This window comes from Aotus nancymaae, unplaced genomic scaffold (genome assembly GCF_030222135.1).
Source record: "Aotus nancymaae isolate 86718 unplaced genomic scaffold, 86718_ANA_hifiasm-v0.15.2.pri h1tg000028l, whole genome shotgun sequence".
Lineage (NCBI taxonomy): Eukaryota > Metazoa > Chordata > Mammalia > Primates > Aotidae > Aotus > Aotus nancymaae.
This window is the reverse complement of record NW_026988441.1, coordinates 7,003,841-7,015,355: the sequence shown is the minus strand read 5'-3', so window position 1 is coordinate 7,015,355 and position 11,515 is coordinate 7,003,841. Positions and strand designations below refer to the sequence as shown.

The 11,515-nt window shown below is 43.8% G+C and overlaps 1 protein-coding gene across 13 annotated transcripts in view; it reads left to right on the top strand.

Annotated features, from left to right (window-relative positions):
• The first annotated feature begins 1,610 nt into the window (after positions 1-1,610).
• Positions 1,611-11,515, top strand: part of CARD8 (caspase recruitment domain family member 8) — a 33,454-nt gene continuing 23,549 nt past the window's right edge. For 4 of the 13 annotated variants that reach the window (XR_002478157.2, XM_064381093.1, XM_021668508.2 and 1 more), the window contains exons 1-6: positions 1,611-1,753; positions 4,302-4,404; positions 7,645-7,723; positions 8,738-8,788; positions 9,642-9,739; positions 10,679-10,831. Coding sequence is in view for 12 of the 13 variants with exons in the window: in XM_064381093.1 (XP_064237163.1) it covers positions 4,346-4,404; positions 7,645-7,723; positions 8,738-8,788; positions 9,642-9,739; positions 10,679-10,831 (440 nt within the window). In the remaining variant the exon portion in view is untranslated. Of the gene's footprint in view, positions 1,754-4,301; positions 4,405-7,346; positions 9,740-10,678; positions 10,832-11,515 lie in introns of all 13 variants that reach the window. The other 9 variants (XM_064381086.1, XM_021668507.2, XM_021668509.2 and 6 more) reach the window with 9 other exon arrangements.

The following is an 11,515-nucleotide window of genomic DNA, read 5'->3' as shown; positions in this document are numbered from 1 at the left end:
AATGCGAATTTATTCAGCTCCCAGGCGAGGTTCTGCAGTCCGACAGGAGGGGCTGGAGAAGTTGCACGGACTCACTCCTCTCAGACGTGGGGTTTTATAGGGAGTGGAGGCGTTTGATTGGTTGTGGGAGAGCAGGGCGTGGGCGGGGCAAGCTTGCAATTGGCAGGTAGGCAGGGTTTGAATACTAAGGTAGATTTACAAGACTCGACTGCTATTGGGTAGATTTACAAGACTGGACTGCTATTGGGTAGATTTACAAGACTTCTTTTGCATTTTGGCGGGGTTCTTCAACGGCTGGCTAGGTGCCGAGTACAGAAGTGGGCGTGGAGTAATGACGTGGTTTTCAGGTGCGGATGGGGCATGTGTGGGCTCCTGGAGAGGGAGGGGGTGTGGGCGTGTCTGAGCTCCCAGCGGTGGGGTGGGGGGGTGTCCGAGCTCCCGGCGAGGTGACCGGCCTTACAATTACAATATCCCCAATGCTGCATAAAGCCAATTGCAACCTTAAACAAAAAAATACTTCTGCAAGGACAGCTGCCCAGCAACTGCCTGTCCTCAGACGTATGTCACCCTCATTATTGATCTCTGCAGTCAAGGCTAATTACTTCAAAACAATATGCAATCCTCTCCATTTTTGCCTTCCTTTATGTCCCTGTGAAACAGGTCAGGGTCAATAGGTTTGTTGTCTCAGGTGTTATCCAAGTTCGTTGTCTCTGGACCAAGAAAATTAAGGAGCATGGATGCAAAGCGTGAGGTGGCAATGAGCATTTACTAAGCAAAAGAAGAAAGCTCTCCACAGCAGAGAGGGGAATGATTTTACAGTTGAATGCAAAAACTCTTATCAGAAACTCCTCTGATCTCTATAGCCATTTAAGTATCTGTAAAACCATCTGTATACTCTCCCTATCTATGCAGCAGTGGAATGTCTCTAGGTAAGCACAAAGCATAGCTTCTCTTGTGTATATAACTGTGGGCTTGTTTTCCCTAGACAAGCTCCTAGGAAGCCCACCGTGTATATATCTGAAAAGGGGAGGGAACTTTTTTTCTGGGAATGCGTTAGTCACAGGAAGAACAAAGGCTTCTATGCTGGGCCTTGCCTGCTTATCTCCCTGCTTACGTGTGCACTGCAGTCTGAATGTTCCCCAGGTTACCCTGTTTTTACCTGTAGCTGTGATTTTTTTTCAGACAGTCTGCTTCTCTGAGAACCATCCTTAGCTGTCTATCTAACTGATTTTTCCTTTTCTTCTTCCTCACCTGAATACACACATAGTTTACTATGGTATGCATATTCCCAATTGCAACGCTTTATTCCCAAATAAACACTGTTGTTGTTTTTTAAAGAAAGCTTTCATATGTTTGTTTAGGCTGACACTTCTAATATGAAAGTATTACACTTGCAATGTAAAATTATTACTATTAACAACATGAACATTAGTATAACAATTATTATTATAGAAACTTTAAACAATTGAGTATGAGAGAGGTGGCTGAAGTTGTCAAAGTCACATCTTGGCAAAAGCAACTTGGAAAAAAAATTAGGCTCTAACAGGATGCAGAACTTCCTGGGTTTTTTTTCATGCTTCCTCTTCTTTAACAAGGGGAGGGCCCTATTTCTCTTCCTGACAGCTTTGTATGAACTTCTCCCTTTGGGGTTGCCCTTTCTTGGTGACCAAGGGGAACTGAACACAGAGCAGCCTGGCAGTGTCCTAGCAAGCCTCCGCTTCTTCTGTACCCTGGGGCTCCTGAAACTCACCTGGTAAGTGCTCCAGAAAAGCAGCAGGTGGTGACTTTAGGGAGGATGAGACAAACGGGAGAATCCCCTTAGGCTTCAGTTTCACTAGTTCTCAGCTTCTTTTCCGATAATGCTCACGGAGGAGGAGGGCTTTCTGAGAATTGAGGGAAGTAAGGTCTCAAGACTTCCGGTTGCCGTGTTGGCTGTGGGAGGTCAACGGGGTTAGTGCAAGCATCTGGACCATCTTTAACATGCGCAGGAGAAAACATGATGCTTCTGCAGAGTTTATATTATCCTTGCCCATTATTTAAAATAAAACATATAATATAGGCAATACATAAAATATTTTAAATAAAATTGAAGCAGCGTATGAAATTTCTGGAATGCATCCTCCTCCTCTCAGCTGTACCACTACATAGAAACAGGTCTTAATCTCCCCTCATGTCTCACATATTTTGCTTATAGTTTAAATAACATTTTCCATATTACTTAAAAATTGTATTTGCTTGGTGTCAACGCTGTACAATTTCTTCTGCGGTTTAATTTTAACCAATATTGTGAATATTTGTTAATGTTTAACCTGTGGTTTCAGCAATTCATGTTAACTGCGCTACAGAATTAATGCAGTGATCATGTTATTGCTATACCCGAGCGAGTTTAAACAGAAGCGCCACGCACTGAGTTTGTTGAGTCCACCTTTATGCCGGCGTCCGAGAGTCAGCTGGAGCTCAAACCTCTCGGCCAAGAACAAAGGGCGGTCCACGTTTTTATAGCAGTTTCAGTTCAGGGGGCGGTTTACAGAAGCCGAAGGAGCAGGTTAAGGGAAGTGGGCGGTGGGGGGGGGGGGTTGCCTAACAAAAAGTTCTACTTAAAATTGTTTTTTTACTCAGGATGTGGGGTAGCAGTTACACAGTTACAGATACAGGATGTACAGGGCCGGTGGGCCCCGTTTCCCAGAAAATGGGTTACAAAGATGGCAGGTGTCTCAGACCACAAGCTTTGGGAACAGAATACCCTACATAACTCAGAGTGGGCAAACATAGCTCAGGGTGGGCAAAATGGAGTTGGCAGGATTGTTTAAAATGTATTCAGTATAACCAAGCTCAAGCTAGGGTATTTCATTATAATCAATGCATCCATTCTTTTAGTGATGGACATTTAGTTTGTTATCACCTTTTTTCCTGATTGCAAACCATAATATGATGGACTTTTTTTTTTTTTTTTGAGATGGAGTCTCGCTCTTTCACCCAGGCTGGAGTGCAGTGGCACGATCTTGGCTCACTGCAACCTCTGCCTCCCCAGTTCAAGCAATTCTCCTGCCTCAGCCTCCTGAGTGGCTGAGATTACAGGCATGTGCCATCATGCCTGGATAGTTTTTGTAATTTTTAGTAGAAACGGGGTTTCATCGTGTCAGCCAGGCTGGTCTTGAACTCCTGATCTGCCCGCCTCAGCCTCTCAAAGTTCTGGGATTACAGGTATGATCCACCACGCTCAGCCCCGCAAAAAACTTTTTATCTTACAAGTTTCCCTGTTTTGGCCTCTGTCCTAAGTGCCTACCACTACTGGGCGTGATGCCAGTGATACATGGCTCCTGAATGGGTAATACACGCTTTTCTTGTTCATTTTTTGTATTTTTTTTTACTTTATTGTTTTACTTCCTAGGCTCTTAGGTAATAAGCACATTTTTTTTTTTTTTTTTTTTTTTGAGATGGAGTTTCGCTCTTGTTACCCAGGCTGGAGTGCAATGGCGCAATCTCGGCTCACTGCAACCTCCGCCTTCTGGGTTCAGGCAATTCTCCAGCCTCAGCCTCCTGAATAGCTGGGACTACAGGCACACGCCACCATGCCCAGCTAATTTTTTGTATTTTTAGTAGAGACGGGATTTCACCAGGTTGACCAGATGGTCTCAATCTCTTGACCTCGTGATCCACCAGCCTTGGCCTCCCATGAGCCACCGCGCCCAGCCAGTAATAAACACTTTTATCTGTCTTGTGGAGATATGGAAGCTAGCATTTATGTGAAGGTCCTTCTTGTAAGGCCGGTCGCCTTGCCGGGAGCTCGGACACACCCCTCCTCCCTCGCCGGGAGCTCAGACACCGCCCCCCCTCCCCGCCCCGCCCCACCCCTCCCTCGCCGGGAGCTCAGACACGCCCATCCCCCCTCCGCTCCTAGAAACTAGGTCACCACTCCACGCCCGGCACCAAGTTCACCTAGCTCGCCGTTAAAGAACCCCGCCAAAATTCAAAAGAAGCCCCTCCAGAACCTGCCCAATAGCATTTTGTCCCATCCAGGTCCCACTCCCCCTGGGCTGCCCGCTCACCGGAAATCCCGCCTACCCGCCAATAGCAGCTTGTCACGTCCATGTCCTGCTCTCCTACAACCAAACACCTCCACTCCCTATAAAACCCACGTCTGAGAGGAGTCTGCGCAATTCCCCCCACCCCTCCTGTCGGACCTTATAACCTTGTCCGGGAGCCGATTAAATTTCTTCATTTCAATAACTGGCCTCCGTTGCCTCTCATTTAAACCTTACACTTCTGACTTGTTTCAATGTAATATTTTCTTTTCTCAGGGTTAATAGAGAAATAGTGGAGAAATAAATACACCTTTTGATAAATGGGAAGAAGGAGATCTTCAAAAAAGGGTTTCGGGTGTTGGAGATGGCTTTGGAAATGGTAAGTGACTGTGTGCTCTGTGAGGGCTCTTGTTGCCTCATTCTTCTGCATCTCATTATTTTTCATGTGCTGCAGGGCACCATGGATATTTTCTGGAGGAAAAGGATCTGCTTACATTTCTTTTAACTTCTAGGATACATGTGCAGGACATGCAGATTTGTTACATAGATATATGTGTGCCACAGTGATTTGCTGCACCTACCAACCCATCATCATCTAAATATTAAGCTCTGAAAGCGTTAGCTATTTATCCTGATGCTCTTCCTTCCTCATTCATCCCATGGGCCCTGGTGTGTTTTGTTCCCCCTCCTGTGTCGATGTGTTCTCACTGTTCAGCTCCCACTTAGGAGTGAGTACATGCAGTATTTGGTTTTCTGTTCCTGCATTAGTTTGCTGAGGATAATGGCTTCCAGCTTCATCCATGTCCCTGCAAAGGACATGATCTCCTTTTTATGATTGCTTAGTATTCCATGATGTATGTGTGCCACATTTTTTTATCCAGTCTGTCATTGGTGGGCATTTGGGTTGATTCTATATCTTTGCTATTTTGAATAGTGCTACAATAAACATATGTGTGCATGTATCTTTATAATAGAATGATTTATATTCCTTTGGGTATATACCCAGTGATGGGATTGCTGGGTCAAATAGTATTTCTGGTTCTAGTTCCTTGATGAATTGCCACACTGTTTTCCACAATAGTTCAACTAATATACATTTCCACCAATAGTGAAAAGGGTTTCTATTTATCCACAGCCTCATCAGCATCTATTGTTTCTTGACTTTTTAATAATTGCCATTCTGACTGGCATGAGATGATATCTCATTGTTGTTTTGATTTGCATTTCTCTAATGATGGGTCATGTTGAGCTTTTTTTCATGTTTGTTGGCTGCATAACTATCTTCCTTCAAGAAGTGCCTGTTCATGTCCTTTGCCCACTTTTTAATGGGTTTGTTTGTTTTCTTCTTGTAAATTTGTTTAAGTTCCTGTAGATTCTGGATATTAAACCTTTCCCAGATGGGTGAGTTGCAAACATTTTCTCTCATTCTGCAGGTTAAGGCTCTGCTTACATTTAATTCATTCATTCATTCATTCATTCACTCATTCATCTCTGCATGACTGAAGGGGAAAACCCCCATGAGAACCCAGGTGTACTTTTTAGACCTCCTCTCTCCATCCCTGACTCTGACCATGGTGACTTCATACCTGAGCAAAAATGAGTCTTCTTCCAGCTCTCTCCCTGGTGCGTATGTCATGTGGCTTTGACTATGCTCCTGACAATCCCATAGCATAGCTCCCAGATCAGAACAGAACCGTACAGCCTGACTCACTAAGCTGTCCCCTGTCTGTGTTTTAGCAGCTCCTCAATTGCACGAGGCTCACACATCTCAATTGTGCCAAATCAATGCACTATTTTGCACAGTCTTGGAACTCAGAATAAATGAATGTATCCAAAGATTTCTATGTACACAATTCAGAATCTGCTGTAGATTGAATGTTTGTGCCCCTCCAACATTCATTGTTATAATCCTAACTCTCAATGAAATGGTATTAGTAGGTGGGGCCTTTGAGAGGTGATTAAGTCATGAAGGCAGAGCCCTCACTAATGACCTTAATCCCATTATATAAGAGACCCTGGAGAACTCCTTTCCCATTCTGCCACATGAGGACACAGAAAGACCATTGCCTATGAGTTTGGAAGCAGGTCCTCACCAGCTGCCAAATCTGCAAGTGCCTTCGTCTTGCACTTTCCAATCTCTAAAATGGTGAGATGTAAATTTATACTGTTCATAACCCACGCTATGTTTTTTTTTTTTTAATTCAAATAGTAGCTTGACCTGACTAGATCCTATGGCATGCATAAAAGACCATAGACTAGGGAATGTTGAAGGAAACTGTGATGAGTTATTTTCTGGAACCCAGTGTATATTAGGTCTTGTACTAAGTAATTTTAGCCTTCTAGAATTAATCACCACAAGGATTTGTGATGATGGCATTGCATCCTTATTCTACAAGTTAGAAAACTGATACTCAGGTTAAGTAAGGTTTTTTCCTTTTTTTTTTTTTCCGAGACAAGAGTTTCACTCTCGTCGCCCAGGCTAGAATGCAATGGTGCTATCTCAGCTCACTGCAACCTCTGCCTCCCAGGTTCAAGCAATTCCCCTGCCTCATCCTCCCTCATAGCTGGGATTACAGGCATGCACCACCACGCCTGGCTAGTTTTTTATTCTTAGTAGAGATGGGGTTTCTCCATGTTGGTCAGGCTGGTCTCAAACTCCTGACCTCAGGTGATCTGCTCGTTTTGGCCTCCCAAAGTGCTGGGATTACAGGCGTGAGCCACCGCGCCTGGCCGAGGTTAAGTTTTTTGATACGTCTTTAGCGACTAAGAAATGTCCACAGATGCTTTTAAATGCAGATTTCCCTGGTCTACATTGTTCATAATAGACTTACATGAAATAAGAGATTCTGCTTTGCTTTGCTTTGTTTTTTTTGTTTTTGTTTTTTTAGACAGAGTTTTGCTCTTGTTGCCCAGGCTGGAATGCAATGGCCCGATCTCAGCTCACTGCAACCTCCACCTCCCAGGTTGAAGCGATTCTCCTGCCTCAGCCTCCCCAGTAGCTGAGATTACAGGCAAATGCCACCACGTCCAGCTAATTTTTTGTTTTTTCAGTAGAGACTGTGTTTCTCAATGTTGGTCAGGCTGGTCTTGAACTCCCAACCTCAGGTGATATGCCCACCTCAGCTTCCCAAATTGCTGGGATTATAGGCATGAGCCATCACACCCAGCCCGAGATTCTGCTTTTAAAAAGTTCAGTCCATCCAGTTTTGTGCAGTTTGACTCAATTAAGTTAACATTCCCTCCTTCTAAGGATCAGTGATGGATGGAAGAGTAGGGCCCTTCTTATGCTTCTACGCTTACAAGAATGTGGTCTTGTTTCAGAAGCCTGGAGTGAATGTCACCAAGTGTGATGGACTGTGGTGCCATCAGGGATTGAGAATCAAAGGAGGCATGCCTGCTGAGATAAGATCACTGTCTCCTGAGTGGAGACAGAGATGGAGTTAATTCAACAAAAGTGTGGCGGAATGGGCTTTTATGATAGGATGGGCATCAGAGATGGCGTCTCTAAAGATGGACACCTGATCAGGGGCTGCTTCACACCACATCACAGTGAAGAGACTGTCTGACCATCAGGCTCCTCCCACCTACTTACATTCTAACTCCATTTGTGTTTTCCCAGGCTGTGTGGATGCAGATTCAGAAAGAGGAAGTATTTTTTCTCGTCCCGTGACAGAATGTTTCAGCAAAATGAAATAGAGGTGACAGTAGCAGCTTTCTTTCCTCCTCAGATCATATTCCATACGTAGGAGACATATATTCTTTGGCGAAAAATGGAAGATTTTGAATCTTGTTTCTCTCTCTTGCATAAATTCATATGAAGCAGAGACATTTTGGCTAATTGCATAAAATCAGTATATTATTTTCTTTTTCTTTTTTGTTATAATTTTAAATTTCTTTTTTTTTTTTTTTTTTTTTTTTTTGGGAGATGGAGTCTTGCTCTGTCACCCAGGCTGGAGTGCAAAAGTGGCATGATTTTGGCTCACTACAACCTCCACCTCCCAAGTTCAAGCGATTCTTCTGCATCAGCCTCCTAGAGTAGCTGGGACCACAGGCATGTGCCACCACACCCAGCTAATTTTTTGTATGTTTAGTCGAGACAGGGTTTCACCATGTTGGCCAGGCTGGTCTTGAACTCCTGACCTCAGGTGGTCTGCCCACCTCGGCCTCCCAAAGTGCTGGTATTACAGGCATGAGCCACCACGCCTGGCCAATACTTTTTAGTAAGACTAGTCATTGTTAAAAACAGGGCATTGATATTGATACATTGCTATTAGCTCAGGTATAGATTGCATTTCCGGGTGGTATTTGACAGGTTGAAAGTACTGCTAATCAACACAGGAATTCCTCACTCTCGCTGAGTCCATCCACCCCTTTTCCAGGGGATATTTCAAGGGCAGCGCTACACACAGGAGACCATGGATGGTAGGGCTCAAATAACCACTTTGTTTGGTTTAAATCAATGCCAGACACCCCAAAGCCGGACTTTTTGGCCAACTGGACTGTTGCAGATGACTCAAGTCAGTGCTGTCCAGTAGAGAGCTCTTACCAGGATGAAAATGCTCCCAACCTGTGCTGTCCAATATGGAAGCCACTGGCCACAGGTGGCATCTGAACATTTGAAATGTGCTAGTAGTTCAAATGAGAAACCGATTTGCACATTTAATTAGCTAATTAAAATTAAAATTTATGTTTTTCTGGCTGGAACCATGAAGGGTGTTGCAGAAGAGGATGTTTGTGCTCTGCCAATAGGCCTTAAGGGAAAGGTAAGGAGTCTCCCACTGTACTACTCTGGATGCACCCGATCTCCTGATCTCAGAAGCTAAGCAGGGTCGGGGCCTGGTTAGTACTTGGGTGGGAGAAAAAGTAAAGGAATGTTGCAGAGCTGAAGATCAAGTGCTGGAGAAAGAAGTTTGCCCAAAAGGTGCTTCGAAAGGCAGGGAGGAAGCTTATCTCTGAAAAAGCGAAGCACTGTCGCAAGGAATATAGGCAGATGGTCAGAACTGACATTCAAATGGCGAGGATGCCAGGAAAAGCTGGCAACTTCCGTGTGCCGGCAGAACCCAAATTGGCCTTTGTCATCAGGACCAGAGGGGTCAATGGTGTGAGCCCAAAGGTCCAAAAGGTGTTGCAGCTTCTTCTCCTTCGTCAGATCTCTGATGGGACCTTTGTGAACCTCAACAAGGCTTCAGTTAACATGCTGAGCATTGCAGAGCCATATATTGCATGGGGGGACCCAGATCTGAAGTCAGTAAATGAACTAATCTACAAGTGTGGTTATGGCAAATCCAAGAAGAAGCGAATTGCTTTGACAGGTAACACTCATTGCTCGACCTCTTGGTACATGTGGCATCCTCTGCATGGAGGATTAGATTCCTGAGATCTATACTGCTGGAAAATGCTTTGAAGAAACAACTTCCTGTGGCCCTTTAAACTATCCTCTCCATGAGGTGGAGTGAAGAAAAAGACCGCCCATTTTGTAGAAGGTGGAGATGCTGGCAGCAGGGAGGACCAGATCAATAGGCTTCTTAGAAGAGTGAACTAAGACACTAAGGTGTCTATCATGATTATTATTTATATATTTATTTTTTTGAGATAGAGTCTTGCTCTGTTGCCCAGGCTGGATTACAACGGCGTGATGTCATCTTACTGCAACCTCTGCCTTACGAGTCCAAGCGATATGACTGCCTCTGTTCCTCAAGTACCCGGTACTACAGGTGCGCACCACCACGCCCGGCTAATTTTTTTGTAATTTTAGTAAAGACAGGGTTTTACCATGTTAGCCAGGCTGACCTCTCGATCTCCTGACCTCATGATCCACCCGCCTCAGTCTCCCAAAGTGCTGGGATTACAGGCGTGAGCCACCGTGCCCAGCCCTATATTTTTAATCCGGCCAGTTAATAAACAGTACCTGCTCCCAAATTGAAAAAAAAAAAATTAAACAGGCATATGTGGCTAGTGGCTGTCATACTGGCCAGTGACGACCTTGGCTCAATGGACTCTCCCTTCTAACCCCATCTTGATTCCCACGACCCAAAGGAGACCAGAGCCCAGCCCTTGAGAAGGAAGAAGAGGAAAGGATCTAGCATAGGGCTTTCGTGTTCCATATCTGAATAAGGATCTTTGATGGAAGAAGGAAGTAAGTGCAGTATGCATCATTTCCTTCCCTCTGAGCATGCTTGTCTTTACCCAGCCTCTCCTCACCAGGTGGAAGCAGAGGGCAAAGGAGGAACAACACTGTTCCATGGACTGTTCTCACACATGCCCAATCTCACTAATGTCCTGGGCTTTAAGTCCGTCATTCTAGGGTTCCATTCTCTTTGGCGCAAATGATGGGTGAACGTGGAGTATAAACCAGGAATCTCATTTTTTTCCCTACATTTTTCAGCAAGGTTGACCTGTTATGCAACTACACCTTGTAGCAAATAGTGAGTGTTGAGAATTGACTGAGGTCTGCTTCCCGGATGTAAAAACCAGTATTTAGTGGGGGACAGAAAGACAGTTAAATTGAATATAACGAGAGGTGAGATGGCGCCATGGGAGCCTGAGAAAAGATTTTCCTAAAGACAAAGTATGGGGTCTATGGCTATTAACATAAAATCTTCCTGCAGAGCCTACCCTATATTTGTAGTGCAAATCCCATTCTGTTTCTTTAGAGAATCTAAAAGATCACGCTATCCAATTATGAAAGAGACGTACAACACACAGAATATCCTAACGTGCAAGGATCAGACGGAAGCAGAGGAGTCACTGGCCGGCATTCCTCCTGAGCATCAACTGCATCAACCCCTTGAGGATGAGAATTCCAGGTAAGGGAAACTATTTTTGAGAAAAGCTGACAGCGTTGGTCACTATATCTCAATATCACAGAGGAACATGAGAATCAGGAGGAATTTAGGTGATTTTCATTGGAATCAGAGGAAATAACATATCACAGGTTTATATTCAGTCTCATCAACTTGAGTATCTTAATGATGAGGGATTTTTTTGTAGATCAGTTATACTCAATAAAGCTGTTCAAAAGAATTTAATATAATATCCAATACTAGGAAAATCAAGGAAGATTAAGATGTAATCATCTCATTGACACAGAATAAAAACACTGGACTAAATCCATTTTATAATTAAAATTTTAAAAATTGCTAGGAATTGAATAGAACATCCACGACCTAATAAAGAACATATACAGAAAACTTGCAGTAAACATTATACTCAGTGGGAAGCGAGACTGTCTTCCCCATAAGAATGGGAACAGGATGCACAGGTTCATTTTTTTCCCTTTCTATTAAACATTGTCCTGCAGAATTTTGCTACAGAAAATAATGCAAGAAAAAAAGAAAGAAAAGGACCCAAGGTCACAAAGAAGAGAAATAATTGTCTTTAAAAGTCCAAGACATCATCCCACATTTAAAAAAAAAAAAACCCTGAGCGATTTCCTAAAAACCCACTCAAAGTAAGGAATAAATTTAGCAATGTTGTAGACTATGAAATCA